The 18,849-nt window shown below is 50.2% G+C and overlaps 1 protein-coding gene across 1 annotated transcript in view; it reads right to left on the reverse strand.

Annotated features, from left to right (window-relative positions):
- Positions 1-18,849, reverse strand: part of hsf2bp (heat shock transcription factor 2 binding protein) — a 182,896-nt gene that overhangs the window by 111,581 nt on the left and 52,466 nt on the right. The window contains exon 3 of the mRNA XM_086007357.1: positions 13,968-14,071. Within this exon, the coding sequence (XP_085863483.1) occupies positions 13,968-14,071 (104 nt within the window). The remainder of the gene's footprint in view (positions 1-13,967; positions 14,072-18,849) is intronic.

Consider the following 18,849-nt stretch of genomic DNA (forward strand, 5'->3'; position numbering starts at 1 on the left):
AATGCCCTTCGGTAGAAAAAACAGAAAGGCAGAGTATTATTTAAATGGTGATAGATTGGGAAATGTTGATGTACAAAGGGACCTGGGTGTCCTTGTACACCAGTCACTGAAAGCAAACATGCAGGTGCAGCAAGCAGTTAGGAAGGCAAATGGTATGTTGGCCTTCATTGCAAGAGGATTTGAGTACAGGAGCAAGGATGTCTTACTACAGTTATACAGGGCCTTGGTGAGACCACACCTGGCGTACTGTGTGAAGTTTTGGTCTCCTTACCTAAGAGAGGATATATTTGCCATAGAAGGAGTGCAGCGAAGATTCACCAGACTGATTCCTGGGATGGCAGGACTGTTGTATGAGGAGAGATTGGGTCGATTAGGCCTGTATTCACTAAAGTTTAGAAGAATGAGAGGGGATCTCATTGAAACGTATACAATTCTGACAGGGCTGGACAGACTGGGTACAGGGAGGATGTTTTCCCTGGCTGGGGGGTCTAGAACGAGGGATCACAGTCTCAGGATACAGGGTAGGACATGTAGGACTGAGATGAGGAGAAATTTCTTCACTCAGAGCGTGGTGAACCTGTGGAATTCTCTACCACAGAAGGCAGTGGAGGCCAAGTCACTGAATATATTTAAGAAGGAGATAGATTTCTAGATACAAAAGACATCAAGGGGTAGCGGAAGAGAGCAGGAATATGGTATTGAAATAGAGGATCAGCCCCGCACCCCATCAGCGCCGCTCCTAATCACCGCCCCGCCCACCATCAACGCCCCTCCCGATCACCATCCTGCCCCCTCCCGATCAACGCCCCGCCCCTGATCGCTGCACCCTACAGTCCTGCCCCTCCCGATCACCGTCCCACCCACCAATCGCTCCCCCCCTCCCAATAACCTACCTCCTGATCACAGCTCCTGCCCCCCTCCCAAAGGCTCTCTCCCTTCCCCCGCACCACCCCCCCAATCATTCTTTCCTCCCATGCCCCCCGCCCTCGGAACTAGCTGAGGGTTGCTGCCTGTGACGCAAAGGCCCAGTATTGAAATCCTCTTCAGTGCCTGGCAACGCCTGTGTACAGCGCGCCGATCTTATGTTAAATGAGGCCAAGGCCCAATAACGGGTGTGCCTTGAGCCGACCTGTTCTGTGCAGGGATCGTTCCCTGCTGACATTAGTGGTTGTAAAATTGCGTATCAACATCGCTTACTCTGAACTTTGACTTGTTCATCTGAAGACCCTTCAGTGCATTAGATCTGTAGATACAGTAGTGAGTGGCTAACAAGAGAAGTTAAAGATAGTATTAGATCAAAGGAAGAGGCTTATAATGTTGTCAAAAAGAGCAGTAAGCCTGAGGATTGGGAGGATTTTAGAATTCAACAAAGGAGGACTAAGAAATTGATAAAGAAAGGGAAAATAGAATATGAGAGTAAACTAGCAAAAGACATAAAAACAGACTGTAAAAGTTTCTATAGGTATGTAAAAAGGAAAGGATTAGCGAAAGTAAATGTGGGTCCCTTACAGGTTGAGACAGGAGAAATTATAATGGGTAATAAGGAAATGGCAGTGAAATTAAACAAATATTTTGTGTTTGTCTTCACGGAAGAAGACGCAAAGAACTTCTCGGAAATAGTGGAGAGCCAAGGGTCTAGCGAGAATGAGGAACTGAAAGAAATTAGTATTAGTAAAAAAATAGTTCTGGAGAAATTAATGGGACTGATAGCTTACATCCTAGGGTTTTGAAAGATGTGGCTATAGAGATAGTGGATGTATTGGTTGTCATCTTCCAAAATTCCAGATTCTAGAACGGTTCCTGCGATTGGAAAGTAGCAAATGTAACCCCACTATTTAAGAAAGGAGGGAAAGAGAAAACGGGGAACTACAGACCAGTTAGCCTGACATCAGTGGCAGAGAAAATGCTAGAATCTATTATTAAGAACGTGGTAACAGGACACTTGGAAAATAATAATAGGATTGGGCAGAGTCAACACGGATTTTTGAAAGGGAAATCATATTTGACAAATCTGTTAAGAGTTTTTTGAGGTTGTAACTAGCAGAATAGATAAGGGGGAACCGGTGGATTGGTTAATGGACAGAAATCAGAGAGTAGGAATAAACGGGTCATGTTCGGGTTGGCAGGCTGTAACTAGTGGGGTACTGCAAGGATCAGTGCTTGGGCCTCAGCTATTCACAATCTATATCAATGATTGGGATGAGGGGACCAAGTGTATCCAAGTTTTCTGATGATACAAAGCTAGGTGGGAATGTAAGTTGTGAGGAGGATGAAAAGAGGCTTCAAGGGGATATAGACAGACTGAGTGGGCAAGAACATGGCAAATGGAATATAATGTGGAGAAATGTGAAGTTATCCACTTCGATAGGAAAAATAGGAAATCAGAGTATTTTTTAAATAGTGAGAGATTGGGAAATATTGGTGTTCAGAGGGACCTGGGTGTCCTTGTACATGAATCATTGAAAGTTAACATGCAGGTACAGCAAGCAATTAAGAAAGCAAATGGTATGTTGGCCTTTATTACAAGAGGATTTGAGTATAAGAGTAAAGATATCTTACTGCAAACATATAGGGCCCTGGTGAGACCACACCTTGAGAATTGTGTACAGTTTTGGTCTCCTTACCTAAGGAAGGATATACTTGCCATAGAGGGAGTGCAACGAAGGTTCACCAGACTGGTGCCTGGGATGGGGAGATTGTCCTATGAGGATAGATTGAGTAGACTAAGCCTATATTCTCTAGAGTTTAAAAGAATGAGAGGTGATCTCGTTGAAACATACAAAATTCTTACAGGACTTGACAGGGTAGATGCAGGGAGGATGTTTCCCCTGGCTGGGGAGTCCAGAACCAGGGGTCACAGTCTCAGAATAAGTGGTCGGCCATTTAAGACTGAGATGAGGAGAAATTTCTTCACTCAGAGGGAAGTGAATCTTTGGAATTCTCTACCCCAAAGGGCTGTGAAGGCTCAGTTGTTGAGAATATTCAAGGGAAAGTCATCGCAAGAATCCTGCTCAATCGCCTTCTCCCAGTGGCTGAAGAGCTCCTTTCAGAGTCGCAATGCGGATTCCGCCCACTAAGGGGCACAATGGAGATGATCTTCACTGCACGTCAACTACAAGAGAAATGCAGGGAACAGCACCAACCACTGTACATGGCCTTCTTTGACCTCACAAAGGCCTTCAACACCGTCAACCGTGAGGGATTATGGAGTGTCCTCCTCATATTTGGCTGCCCTCAAAACTTTGTCACCATCCTCTGCCTACTTCACGACGATATGCAAGCTGTGATCCTGACCAACGGATCCACCACAGACCCAATTCACGTATGGACTGGGGTCAAGCAAGGCTGTGTCATCGCACCAACGCTCTTCTCGATCTTCCTGGCTGCAATGCTCCATCCCACCCTCAGTAAGCTCCCCGCTGGAGTGGAGCTAATCTACAAAACAAACGGGAAACTGTTCAACCTCCATCGCCTCCAGTCCAGATCCAAGGTTGTCCCATCCTCTGTCATCGAATTACAGTATGCAGACGACGCTTGCGTCTGCGCACACTTTGAGGTCAGACTCCAAACCATCGTCAACACCTTCACCGAAGCATACGAGAGCATGGGCCTAACACTAAACATCTGTAAGACAAAGGTCCTCTACCAACCTGCCCCCGCCACACAGTACTGCTCCCCTATTAGCAAAATCCATGATGAGACCTTGGACAACGTGGACCACTTTCCATACCTCGGGAGCCTACTGTCAACAAGGGCAGACATCGATGACGAAGTCCAACACCGTCTTCAGTTTGCCAGTGCAGCCTTCAGTCGCCTGAGGAAGAGAGTGTTTGAAGACCAGGACCTCAAACCCAGCACCAAGCTCATGGTCTACAGAGCAGTAGTGATAGCCACCCTCCTGTATGCCTCAGCGACATGGACCATGTACAGCAGGCACCTCAAAGCACTGGAGAGGTACCACCAACGCTGCCTCCACAAGATCCTGCAAATCCATTGGCAGGATAGGTGCACCAACGTCAGTGTTCTCGCTCAGGCCAACATCCCCAGCATCGAAGCTTTGGCCACATCGTCCGCATGCCCGATACGAGACTCCCAAAACAAGCACTCTACTCGGAGCTCCGACACGGCAAGAGAGCCCCAGGTGGGCAGAGGAAACGCTTCAAGGACACCCTCACAGCCTCCTTGAAAAAGTGTAACATTCCCACTGACACCTGGGAATCCCTGGCCCAAGACTGCACAAAGTGGAGGAGAAGCATCCGGAAAGGCGCTGAACACCTCAGCCTAGAAATTCATTGTAGCCACTTTTGGGGCGTTAAAGTCGGGCGGCCGCTAAAGTTTGCGCCTGCCGCCAAATCGAGGCCACTTCTGCGATATTCATTAGCTTCGCCCTAAGAGTTTGCTCGAGCGCTAAAACTGGTGCTGGACGCCTCTCTTTAGGCGCTAAGCCGGAGGTGCTGAGCGAGAGCGCCCAGGCCGGGCGCAGCGCAGGTGCGGCCATCTCGTGATTGACAGCAGACACCCTGGCGCCGGCCAGCTCTTAAGGGGGAAGGGTCGACTTTGTCTGCTGCCACGCCCTGGATAGTGGAGCCCTCCAGCTAGGCCTGAACACTGCTGCTGGACCCAAATAGCGCCTGAAGCCATGCAGAGGGCCCGTGAACGAGCGCAGCGCTTCTCAGAGCGTGATCTGAGTGTGCTGGTTGGTGGTGTGGAGAAGAGGCGCCATATTTTGTACCCGGACAATGGCAGGAAGGCGCCGGTCCGCGCCTACCGGAGAGCCTGGAGGCATGTCGCCAGCAAGGTGTCAGCCAACAGCGAGGTCCCCAGGACCGGTGTCCAATGCCGCAAAAAGTTTAATGACCTCACGCGGATTGTCAGGGTGAGTACCCTTTCCAGTGACCTCCTCATCCTTGCATGTGCACCTCACATTATGGGCAAAGGGACCTGAAAGCCCTAATGGCCAGCCCTCATCCAGCAGCTATGGAACAGGCATGAACATCAATTGCACATTCTGCACTTAACACACTGGCCAAGCTATTCCACCATGGGAGGCGGTACACATAAGATCAGGGCGACACACTGGCCAGGCTATTCCACCATGGGAGGCAGTGCACACAAGATCAGGGCGACACACTGTACTTAGAGGCCGTCCTTTCTCTTGCAGGCCAAGCTGGCTAATAATAGGAAGAGCCGGACTGCGACCGGGGGAGGCCGACCCCAGATCCAGCCGCTCACCGAGCTTCAACATCGCGTGGAGCGCATCATGGGTGCCCGGGTGATTGGCCCCGTTGCATGTGGAGATGCCGACCCTGTTCTGGGCACCAATGGTAAGGACATCAACGTTTGGACCTCTCTCGTCCCACTTGCGCATCAGATCTACATCCTTTGCCACTGTCCGACCAATGCGCTGAATGCCACCACTCATGCATCCCTCGCTGACGCCCTCTCCTCACTCTAAAGCTACTCTTGTGCCTTCCTGCTTTCAGATGGTGAGGAGGAGGTCCCTGAACTTGCCAGTGACAGCCCCTCAGAGGAGGAGGAGCAAGAGGAAGGCGGCCCATCAGGGGAACCCTCAGCCGTGGCAACCCATGCCAATGTAGGGGACACGTCTTCCCTGGAGGGGAGCGTCGCGGAAGTGTCGGAGGGGAGGGGAGCTCATGGGACCTGCGGCCTGCAGAAACGCGGGAGGGGGGTGCCAGCTCGGCGGCCTTCTCCCCAGAGGGGGGAAGGGTCGGAGGGGAGTCCAATTGCTGGGCCCAGCGGCCTCCAGCAACGCAGGAAGGGTCGGCCAGCTCGGCGGCCTTCTCCCCAGAGGGAGAGTCCGGCCTCCAGTCCGGAGATGGTCTTCGCCGAGGAGATGGAACGCCTCGAGGACTTGTCCGCGGACTCGGAGCGCCGGCACACGGAGCTCATGGGGGTAGTGGCACGGTTGCCTGAGGCCATCGAGTCCCTCTCTTGGAGTGTCACCGACGTCGGGGCCTCACAGGCCATCAGTTTGGCGGAATTCGGGGCAGAGCAGGCAGCGAGTCGGGCGGCATTCGGGGCAGATCAGGCAGCGAGTCGTGCGGCATTCGGGGCAGCTCAGGCAGCGAGTGGGCAGCTGATCAGTGGTGTCGTGCAGTCACTGGGTGCTCTGATGAGGTCACTGAACAGGTCAACACGGGCACTCACTGCTGCCACACTCGCTGTGTCAGCCAGGCATCGCCAGGGCACCCGGCGCGCTGCAGCAGCACAGCGGTCTGTCCCTCGGCAGATTGGTGCGCATGCTGCAGTGCTGGTCCGGGCGAGTGTCAGTGTCTCAGGCGACCAGCGAGCGCCTGCCATCCGCCAGCTTGCCCCCATTCCTCCAGCCGCCACTGCCACTCCCCCAGTGGAGCTGTCAGGAGCTGCTGCAGCGACTGATGCTGGCCAGCCACAGCTGCAGCATTCAACAGCCGCCCGCTCGACGGCCAGACCTCGACTAGGCCGACCCCCAAGGGCATCTGCCGTCACGACATGTGCCCCTCTGGAGCCTGCCCCCAGCCTTGCAACAGCCAATGGCCTTACTTTGAGGAGGAGCAGCAGGGCGGGCAGGGGCCACACAAAGATGGCCAAGGCATCGACCTAGCGGGCCAAAAAGTCGAATGTGTGGCCAGTTGTGTTTGTTTTTTGAGGCCGAGAATTGGATGTTTGTTTTTTGAGGCCGAGAATTGGATGTTTGTTTTTTGAGGCCGAGAATTGGATGTTTGCTTTTTGAGGCCGAGAATTGGATGTTTGTTTTTTGAGGCCGAGAATTGGATGTTTGTTTTTTGAAGGCCGAGGATGTGATGTTTGTTTTTTGAAGGCCGAGGATGTGATGTTTGTATTTTACGAAGTCCGAGGATGACAGCCATTTTAGTTGCACTGTTTTATTAATCCTCTCCAGGTTGTGGGAGTGAGTAATGTGTTTGAGTGTTTTTTGGGGGTTTCGTCTGTTTTTGGTTTTCATGTGGGAAGGGCCCTGAGTTTGTACAATAAAGCATTTTATTTATTAACATTGTCCATGTTTGATCTTTGAAGTGTTTGTTGCCTTAACCGCCTGAGGGCTTGCGGAGCGGCTGCAATCATGTTCTTTCATTGGCACAAGCCATTCCCTGACAGGGGGCCTAGAAGTGACGTTCAATAAGCCACCGACGAGCAGCCCTTGGACCTTGTGCCTCCCTCCTGGGCTGGTACTCCTCGTCCTCCTCCTCCTCATGCTCCTCCTCCTGAGGTGGGGGTCCAACGTGAGGTGGCAGTGCCTGAGTCCTGCGGATAGCCAGGTTGTGCAGCATGCAGCAAACGACGACAAATTGGGAGACTCGGTCCTGCGAATACTGGAGGGCTCCCCCGGAGCGATCGAGACAGCGGAACCGTTGCTTGAGGACGCCGATTGTTTGTTCTATGATGTTCCTAGTCGCTTGATGGCTCTCATTGTATGCCTCTTCAGCAGGGGTCGTGGGTGCGCGGAGCGGGGTCATGAGCCAGGAACACAAAGGATAGCCTTTGTCCCCGATAAGCCATCCTCTTGGGGGAGGCTGTGCCTGGAACATGTCAGCCACAGTTGTCTGTCGCAGGATAAAGGCATCGTGGCTGCTGCCTGGAAAGCGGGCATTGACAGCTAGGATGCGCTGCCTGTGGTCACACACCAGCTGTACGTTGAGGGAATGGTAGCCCTTCCGGTTGCGGTAATCCTCGGCATGCTCCAGAGGTGCCCGCAAAGCCACATGCGTGCAGTCAATGGCGCCCTGCACCATGGGGAAGCCCGCTATTCTTGCAAATCCCACTGCACGCTGCTGCTGCTTGTCCAGGGTCATGGGGAAGGAGATGAATTGATGTCTCCTTCTGAAAAGGGCTTCGGTCACCTGGCGGATGCAGCAATGCACGGCGAACTGGGAGATGTTAGCGATGTCCCCAGCAGCGGATTGGAAGGAGCCGGTGGCATAGAAGTTGAGAGCCACCGTCACCTTCACTGCCACCGACAGAGACGTCCTGCGCATCAGCTGTGGCTGCAGATCTCTCTGAAGCAGCTGGCAGATGTCTGCAACCACCTCCCTTCTGAATCGCAGCCTCCTTACACACATCGCGGCAGACATGGTCAGATAGGAGGACTGCTGGCGGTATACCCTGGGTGGGTAAGGCCTCAGTTGGCGACGCCTGTTGCCCCCTCTGCGTCTAGCCAGGGCTGCCACTCTCTCACGGCGTCTGTAAGCCCTTCTGGCATAAGGCTGAAAGTCAGCATTGGCACCCAATGCAGCCCCCATTATATGCTGGCAAACAATGAGCTCTCAATGAAGGCAAAGATAATTGCTAAGCTCTGGCCTGAGCCAAAAATACCTGTCTTAGTGTTGGTCCAAACCAGTAAGCTCTCCTCCTTGGTCTCTCTCCAAAAAACCGTTGCACAAGAGTGAATGCTGCAAAATGGCTGCCCTTTATAGTGCAGGGTAAGTGCCCTTTAATTAGCGCTCCCCGCGACCCGCCTCGGCTGTGTACCGTTCCACTTCACAGTCGTTCGGGCCGCCCGGCGCACAATGGGGCGGCGCGAGTGAAGTTCCAGGTCGGGGCGCACAAAGGGCGTTGCACTAGTAAATGACATCATGATCTGCGCGTGCAGCAGGGCGCGCGCTAAGACTTTGCGCCGGCGCTAAATGTGTACTGAAGTTGGGGCGAGGCGCAGATCGCGCTGCGCCCGGGCGCTAAGCGCCTAGCGCTCGAGATCTACTCCTCCTAAGGTGCTAACGGCTGGCGCGCCCAACTGAATTTCTAGGCACTCGAGTCTCTTCGCCGGGAGCAAGCAGAAGCCAAGCGCTAACAGCGGAAGGAGCGCACGTCACCCCAAGCACTCCACCCACCCGCCCGTTCAACCACCGTCTGCCCCACCTGTGACAGAGACTAGGTCTCTAATTGGACTCATCAGTCACCTGAGAACTCATTTTCAGTGTGGAAGCAAGTCATCCTCGGTTCCGAGGAACTGCCTAAGAAGAGAAGATACACACACCTCGGTGGGACCTTCAGGAGAGATTCGTGTTGTCACCTGGTGTATCACAGCTCACAAGTGAGCATCAGCACGTGGTGGAGACAGAGACAGCAGTGGAGAGTCCTCGTCGGAGGTCGCAGGACTCTCCTAGCTCTGCTCAGCTGCATGTGGACCCTGTGCCTCCGGGTCCATCCAGAAGGAGAGCGGTGCTGGAACTCCAGGAACAGGTGCAGGAGTCTCTGGCAAGTTTTGTCTCCAGGGTCACTGCATGTGTGGAGAGGATGGAGGAGTCCAACTCGAATATGAGCAGAGCCTTTGTGGAGTCATTGGCGCATGAGCACATCTCCTCGGAAAGGTTGGCTACCTCCGTGGAAGCGATGTCTACCTCCGTGGTATCAATGGCTGCCTCTCTGCAGATGATGGCCAGGGCCATAGAGGAGATAAGTCGCCAGAGTGTTGAAAATATGGTCAATGTTCAGAATAGACTGACATCTCTGGAGGAGCGATGGACAGCTATTGATCAGAGAGACCAGAGCTTCATGGAAGTCTTCAGCAGTAGGACTGCCAGTGCAGACATAGAAATATAGAAAAATAGGAGTAGGTGCAGGCTATTCGTCCCTTCGAGCCTGCTCCGCCATTCAATATGATCATGGCTGATCCTCTATCTCAATACCATATTCCCGCTCTCTCCCCATACCCCTTGATGCCTTTTGTGTCTAGAAATCTATCTCCTTCTTAAATATATTCAGTGACTTGGCCTCCACAGCCTTCTGTGGTAGAGAATTTCACAGGTTCACCACCCTCTGAGTGAAGTAATTTCTCCTCATCTCAGTCCTAAATGTCCTACCCCGTATCCTGAGACTGTGATCTCTCGTTCTAGACCCCCCAGCCAGGGGAAACATCCTCCCTGCATCCAGTCTGTCTAGCCCTGTCAGAATTGTATACGTTTCAATGAGATCCCCTCTCATTCTTCTAAACTCTAGTGAATACAGGCCTAGTCGACCCAATCTCTCCTCATACGACAGTCCTGCCATCCCAGGAATCAGTCTGGTGGACCTTCGCTGCACTCCCTCTATGGCAAGTACCTGTATATCCTTTCTTAGGTAAGGAGACCAAAACTGTACACAGTACTCCAGGTGTGGTCTCACCAAGGACCTGTACAACTGTAGTAAGTCATCCTTGCTCCTGTACTCAAATCCTCTTGCAATGAAGGCCTACATACCATTTGCCTTCCTAACTGCTTGCTGCACCTGCATGTTTGCCTTCAGTGACTGGTGTACAAGGACACGGGTCCTCATGGCCCCCTGATGTGCAGCAAGTTGCTGACAAGCCACTTGCTAGCGCTGAGGTGGGTCTGACCCATGAGAGGGATGTTGGTGGCAGAGAACAAAGAAGTGGGGGCTCCTCTCCAAGCGCTCACACTTCCATGCCACTGCGCTGCCCTCGGTCAGAGCCCCACCAGAGTCCTCACCCAATTGAGATGGGCGTCTCAACCCCTGCACAGCCGCAGGAGGAGCAGGCTTTTGGCGAGCCCTCACAGGCTCGCAAACCCAGAGGACACCCACCAAAGCTGTCGAAGCAGGAACAGCATGAAAGTGAGCAATGGGCCTCCACTTCTGCTGAAGCCACAGGGGAAGCACCACGTAGGAGCACGCATAAGAGGAAGATAAAGCACAATTAGTCACACGGGCAGTCACTTGGGTGGTTTTTTGTGTTTAATAATTAAATGCCATCCCTTTGTGAATGTATTAAACTCTGGTGATGGCAAACTGTTGACGTTGTGGCCTCTGTGATTTCGGTTTTGGAAGTTTCACATTGCGGCCTCAGCGAGATTTGCTTGGTCAGGTTGGTGGTCATGAGTGAGAGGAAGCCAGAGAGTCATGTCCATTGTGTATCTTGTGTTAAGAAGGAGCCAAGCACATGTGTTACAATGGGCAGCCTAAGCAAATCTGGACAAGGTGAGTGCATCCCTTGCATTCCGGCCAGCAACGTGCTCGTGTGCTGCTGCTGCGCCTCTGCTCGGTCATCATTCTCCTCCTCCTCCTCTTCATCTGAGGAGGCTATGTACTGAGCCACTTGCTTCTCAGGAAGCTGCAAGCCACGATGCTGTACGATATTGTGCAGCGCACAGCAGACCACGACCATTCTGGAGACCCTGGCTGCTGAGTACTGCAGGGCTCCACCTGATCGGTCAAGGCATCTGAACTGCATCTTCAGCAAGCCGATGGTTTGTTCGATGATGGACCTGGTCGAAATGCGGCTGGCATTGTAGCGCTCCTCAGCTTCGTTCTCTGGCCTCCTGATCGGTGTCATTGGCCACGTCTTCAGGGGGTAGCCCTTGTCTCCAAGTAGCCATCAGTTAATTTGGTTTGGCGGCTTGAAGAGCAGAGGCACACTAGACTGCCGCAGGATGAGCGAGTCATGGCAACTGCCACAGTACTTGGCGCAAACGTCCTTCTTGTGGTTACACCCCAGTTGTACATTGAGGGAATGGAAGCCCTTGCGGTTGACAAAAATAGCTGGGTTGTGATGGGGTGCCATCAGGGCCACATGTGTGCAGTCTATGACACCCTGCACCATTGGCAAGCCTGCCATATTTGCGAATCCAACCACGCACGCGGTTATACTTGCTTGATCAGTTGAAAAGTTGATGTAATTGTGCGCCTTTGCGAAGAGGGCATCGGTAAACTGCGTGATGCAACTGTGGGCGGCCGATTGGGAGATGCCGCTGATGATCCCTGGAAGGAGCCTGAAGCAAAAAAATTGAGTGCGGTGGTGACTTTGGCAGCTACTGATAAGAGGTGTCCATCGGATCCTCTGGGCTCCAGGTGTTGGTGCAGCATTGCGCAGATGTCTCCGACAACCTCTCGCGAAAGTCTCAGCCTCCTTTGGCACTGCTGCTCACTCATGTTGAGGAAGCTCATCCTCTGTCTGTAAACCCTGAGTGAAGGGTATCTCCTGCAGCGACGTGCTGCCATGCGCTGGCACCTTCTGCCCTGTGCACAATCAGGTGGGTGAGCAGCAGGTTCACGCTCCTGCTGCTGTTCTGCCGCTGCTGTGGCTGCTTCTCGTCCGAATCTGAGGTCCATGATGAAAGGAAATAAATATTTCCCATGCTGCTGGTAGATACCTCCATTGGGGAAAAGTGCTCAGTTCAAGTGGGGAGAGGGTTTCCCCAGGAGGTCCCAGATCTCAGCTGCACCACCTCCGACTTCAGTAGGCCTGGAAAAAGTGCTCAAAGACCTGCGCAACAAAAGTTCTGCCACCTGCAACTCATCCCTGTTGAAAGCTCCGTTTTTATGGTGGAGCTGTAGCTGTGAGGAAGCCAGCCACTTGTCAACCCGCCAGGGTTAGCTGGCGTGGTTTAGGAGCGACGTGCAACACGCTGTAAATGTGGCAAAATAACAAAGGCCTGGCAAAATAGGATTACAGGGGCCCTTAAGCGCTTGTTAAGGGTCTTAACTGCCTATACCGCTTCTTGGAGGCAGGGCCGAATCGCACTCCTGAAGTCTGCCTCCGGAAAAGTTGCGCGGAGGCGGGTTCCGAACCCACACTCACTTTTTGCAATTTTACCAACTGTCCCACCTCCAAACCCGCCTCCTCAGGGCTGGGAAAATCGCCCCCTATAATCTAGGCTGACACTTTAGTGCAGTGCTGAGGGAGAGGCATGAGTGAGGGGCAGTACTGAGGGAGTGCTGCATGGTCAGAGGAGCAGTACTGAGGGAGCATTGTACTGTCGGAGGGGCAGTACTGAGGGAGTGCTGCACGGTCAGAGGGGCAGTACTGAGGGAGCGCTGCACTGTCGGAAGGGCAGTACTGAGGGAGCGCTGCACTGTCGGAAGGGCAGTACGGAGGGAGCGCTGCAGTGTCGGAGGGGAAGTACTGAGGGAGCGATGCACTGTCTGAGGTGCCGTATTTTTGGATGGGACGTTAAACTGAGGCCCCGTCCACTCTCTCGGGTGGATGTAAAAGATCCTATGGTGCTATTTCGAAGAGCAGAGCAGATCTCCCCAGTGTCCTGGCCAATAATTATCCCTCAACCAACATGAATAAAACAGATGATCTGGTCATTGATCACATCACTGTTTATGGGAACAGTGTTCTTACTCAGGCCAACATCCCCAGCATCGAAGCTTTGACCACGCCCACGCTCAATCAGCTCTGATGGACGGGTCACATTGTCCACATGCCCGATACGAGACTCCCAAAACAAGCGCTCTATTCGGAGCCCCAGGTGGGCAGAGGAAACACTTCAAGGGCACCCTCAAAGCCTCCTTGAAAAAGTGTAACATCTCCACCGACACCTGGGAATCCCTGGCCCAAGACCGCACAAAGTGGAGGAGAAGCATCCGGGAAGGCGCCGAACACCTCGAGTCTCTTCGCTGGGAGCAAGCGGAAGCCAAGCGCAGGCAGCGCAAGGAGCGCACGTCAACCCAAGCACCACACCCACCTGCCCCTTCAACCACCGTCTGCCCCACCTGTGACAGAGACTGTAGGTCCCGCATTGGACTAATCAGTCACCTGCGAACTCATTTTTAATGTGGAAGCAAGTCATCCTCGGTTCCGAGGGACTGCCTAAGAAGAAGAAGTTTATGGGAGCTTGCTGTGCGTAAATTGGCTGTTGCATTTCCTACATTACAACAGTGACTACACTTCAAAAGTACTTAATTGGCTGTAAAGCGCTTTGGGACGTCCTGAGGTTGTGAAAGGCTCCATAGAAATGCAAGTCTTTCTTATTCGGCCCCCTATTTGGCCTATTTCAGGTGTGGCTCGTGGCCCCTCTTTTTCTGCCTTCACAAACATGGCGGCAGCGTCCCTTCAGTGCGCAATGAGCGTGCGTGCCCCTCCTGCCACCATATTGGACTGTTAGCCACCTGCTTTACACTTGAAAAACACAGGGTGCCATCGAATTTCTGGGCTATGTTATAAAAATTCACATACGAGACTCAGTAGCACTAAATCGAGAGGAGCGGGACATTGCTTAATGAAATGTTACCTCTCGCTCCTTTTGGCAGTCTGCCTGTGCTGTTTGCAGCCTAGCTTTAAAATGATCACAATCCAATCGTAACTGTTCATTCTCCTGTTCCCTTTTCTCCAAAGCTGCAATACAGAAATAGTACATGTATAGAGAAGCCATAACTCTGACACTGTGTAAAAGGCTGCTTTACACTAAGGCTTGATGTAGCAGTAACATGGAGTATTTCACATCCAAGGTTCAATCCTACCCTCCAATGGGCTTTCCATGAATTTACCCACACTAGCTGATTTTCCATGGCTTTGCTGACAGGTGGTCTGGAAGTGTAACTGTGATGTTTAACATGGTCCCATTCCAGGCACCATTGGGCGTAGGAGGGACGTTTTAAGTCTGGGTAGCTGGGTAGAGAATTCTTAAATTAAAACCGTCAATCCAGAGAGGATTGCGGTTTGATCTTACTTGTGTTTTTAACTTGTTGTTGTGATGTGAGTAACATGGTAAATGCAGCATCGAGGTGCTCAAGAATATTAATCAACCAACAACAGGTTGCCTTCCCTTTCCTGTTGGATTTTTACAACAATCCAGCAGTTTATGGTGATTTCCTGGTCCCAGCCAACAAATTACCAAATTTATTAAATTCAATTTCACAATTTACCATGGCGGGATTATGAACTCTTAACTTCTGGGTTAGTTAATCCAATACCATAACCACTAGGCTACCATACGCAGCCTCTTAAAAGCTCCAATCAAGATCAAATTACTAAGAGTTAAGATATGCATGAGTTAATCAAGGATTTGTTAAATGCAAATTGTGCTTCACAAGTATAATAGCTGCACTGTATTTCCCCATCTACCATGTCCGTTACCTCAAAGAATTTTACAAAGTTTGTCAAGCACGATCAACCCTTTTGAAATCCATGCTGGCTACTTCCAACTACAGTATTTTCTCTTTATCTAGATACCTGGTAATTGCATCCCTACCACAGATATCAAGCTAATTGGCCTGTAATTACCCAGATTAGCTATATCTTCCTTTTAAAACAGAGTACTGCATTAGCCACTCTCCAGCACACATCCACATTCAAGAGAGCCCTGAAATATAATTTCTCGAGCCTTGGCAATTTCCTCTCTCAGGATCCTGGGATGTATCCTTTTGGGCCCTGGCATTTTGTCTTCTTTTAGCCTGACTATCTTATCTAAAATGTTCCTTTTATCCATCATAATATTGCTCATCTCGCTCTCAAATACTGAAGGATTCACCTCCTCCCCAATACCCTTCTCTTTAGTAAAGACCGATGAGAAGTACTTATTAAATATCTCTGCCATTTCTTGATCATCATCTACAAATTTGGCAATCTTTTCTCAGAGTCCCACTTTGCTTTTAACAATTCCCCTTTTATTGATATACTTGTAAACTACTACACTGCTCCTTTTGATGTTTGTTTGCAATGTTTCCCTCACACTCCTCTTAGCTTTCCTTATCCTGCTCTTCATAGAATTATACAAGAAAGAATGAGGCCATTCAGCCCATCGTGCCTGTGCTGGCTCTTTGAAAGAGCTATCAAATTAGTCCCTCTCCCCTGCTCTTTCCCCAGAGCCCTGCACATTTATCCTCTGAAAGTATTAATCCAATTCCCTTTTGAAAGTTACTTTTGAATCTGCTTCCACCGCCTTTTCAGGCAGTGTATTCCAGATAATAACTTGCCGAGTAAAAATAAATTCTCCTCATCTCCCCTCTGGCTTTTTTGCCAATTATCTTAAATCTGTGTCCTCTGGTTACTGATCCTCCTGCCAGTGGAAACAGTTTCTCCCTATCTACTTTATCAAAATCCCTCAATTGTGAACAGCTCTATTAACTCTCCCCTTAATCTTCTTTGCTCCAAGGAGAACAACCCAAGCTTCTCCAGTCTCTACACATAAGTGAAGTCCCTCAACCCTGGTACCATACTAGTAAATCTCCTCTGCACTCTGTTTAAGGCCTTGATATCCTTCCTAAAGTGTGGTGTCCAGAACTGAACACAATACTCCAGCTGAGGTCTAACCAGTGATAAAGGTTTGAGTGATATTTGTAAGTGAATGCAGTATATATTCATTCTATATTATGTTTCAACTACACCTTAATCGATAGGAAAGTGGTAATCTTCAATAAGAATTGGAAAAAGTTATATTGCCTATGACTACTCAAGCACTTCCCCAATGAAATTCCATCTTCACATACATCGTTTTTAAGCAGAAGTTGAAGAATATTCAAAAAAATGAGGAAGACAGATGCATCTGTTCCTTCGACAACTTATAATCAAAGGCCCTTAAATTGAATTCCAAGACTTCATTATCTATCAACATTCTACAATTATTCATCAGGATAACTCCACGATTGGACACCAGATGGCTTGGTATGTTCAGTCTTTTTTCAGCCCATGTGTTTTCATATTCTTTAATCAATTCCTTCATCAATATTTGTTGGCAATATAAACCTGTACCATATCCTATATACACTGCCCTAACCCTGTACCATATCCTGTATACACTGCCCTAACCCTGTACCATATCCTGTATACACTGCCCTAACCCTGTACCATATCCTGTATACACTGCCCTAACCCTGTACCATATCCTATATACACTGCCCTAACCCTGTACCATGTCCTATATACACTGCCCTAACCCTGTACCATGTCTTATATACACTGCCCTAACCCTGTACCATATCCTATATACACTGCCCTAACCCTGTACCATATCCTGTATACACTGCCCTAACCCTGTACCATGTCTTATATACACTGCCCTAACCCTGTACCATATCCTATATACACTGCCCTAACCCTGTACCATATCCTGTATACACTGCCCTAACCCTGTACCATATCCTGTATACACTGCCCTAACCCTGTACCATATCCTGTATACACTGCCCTAACCCTGTACCATATCCTGTATACACTGCCCTAACCCTGTACCATGTCCTGTATACACTGCCCTAACCCTGTACCATGTCCTATATACACTGCCCTAACCCTGTACCATATCCTGTATACACTGCCCTAACCCTGTACCATGTCCTATATACACTGCCCTAACCCTGTACCATATCCTGTATACACTGCCCTAACCCTGTACCATGTCCTATATACACTGCCCTAACCCTGTACCATGTCCTATATACACTGCCCTAACCCTGTACCATATCCTATATACACTGCCCTAACCCTGTACCATATCCTGTATACACTGCCCTAACCCTGTACCATATCCTGTATACACTGCCCTAACCCTGTACCATATCCTGTATACACTGCCCTAACCCTGTACCATATCCTGTATACACTGCCCTAACCCTGTACCATATCCTATATACACTGCCCTAACCCTGTACCATGTCCTATATACACTGCCCTAACCCTGTACCATATCCTGTATACACTGCCCTAACCCTGTACCATATCCTGTATACACTGCCCTAACCCTGTACCATGTCCTGTATACACTGCCCTAACCCTGTACCATGTCCTATATACACTGCCCTAACCCTGTACCATATCCTGTATACACTGCCCTAACCCTGTACCATGTCCTATATACACTGCCCTAACCCTGTACCATATCCTGTATACACTGCCCTAACCCTGTACCATGTCCTATATACACTGCCCTAACCCTGTACCATGTCCTATATACACTGCCCTAACCCTGTACCATATCCTGTATACACTGCCCTAACCCTGTACCATGTCCTATATACACTGCCCTAACCCTGTACCATGTCCTATATACACTGCCCTAACCCTGTACCATGTCCTATATACACTGCCCTAACCCTGTACCATGTCCTATATACACTGCCCTAACCCTGTACCATATCCTGTATACACTGCCCTAACCCTGTACCATGTCCTATATACACTGCCCTAACCCTGTACCATATCCTGTATACACTGCCCTAACCCTGTACCACATCCTATATACACTGCCCTAACCCTGTACCATATCCTATATACACTGCCCTAACCCTGTACCATGTCCTATATACACTGCCCTAACCCTGTACCATGTCCTATATACACTGCCCTAACCCTGTACCATATCCTATATACACTGCCCTAACCCTGTACCATGTCCTATATACACTGCCCTAACCCTGTACCATATCCTGTATACACTGCCCTAACCCTGTACCACATCCTATATACACTGCCCTAACCCTGTACCACATCCTGTATACACTGCCCTAACCCTGTACCATATCCTGTATACACTGCCCTAACCCTGTACCACATCCTGTATACACTGCCCTAACCCTGTACCATATCCTGTATACACTGCCCTAACCCTGTACCATGTCCTATATACACTGCCCTAACCCTGTACCATGTCCTATATACACTGCCCTAACCCTGTACCATATCCTATATACACAGCCCTAACCCTGTACCATATCCTATATACACTGCCCTAACCCTGTACCATATCCTGTATACACTGCCCTAACCCTGTACCATGTCCTATATACACTGCCCTAACCCTGTACCATGTCCTATATACACTGCCCTAACCCTGTACCATGTCCTTATATACACTGCCCGAACCCTGTACCATGTCCTATATACACTGCCCTAACCCTGTACCATGTCCTATATACACTGCCCTAACCCTGTACCATGTCCTATATACACTGCCCTAACCCTGTACCATATCCTATATACACTGCCCTAACCCTGTACCATGTCCTATATACACTGCCCTAACCCTGTACCATATCCTGTATACACTGCCCTAACCCTGTACCATGTCTTATATACACTGCCCTAACCCTGTACCATATCCTATATACACTGCCCTAACCCTGTACCATATCCTATATACACTGCCCTAACCCTGTACCATATCCTGTATACACTGCCCT

This window comes from Somniosus microcephalus, chromosome 14, assembly GCF_052327205.1.
Source record: "Somniosus microcephalus isolate GS21.2 chromosome 14, FLI_Smic_1.0, whole genome shotgun sequence".
NCBI classification, from domain to species: Eukaryota; Metazoa; Chordata; class Chondrichthyes; order Squaliformes; family Somniosidae; genus Somniosus; species Somniosus microcephalus.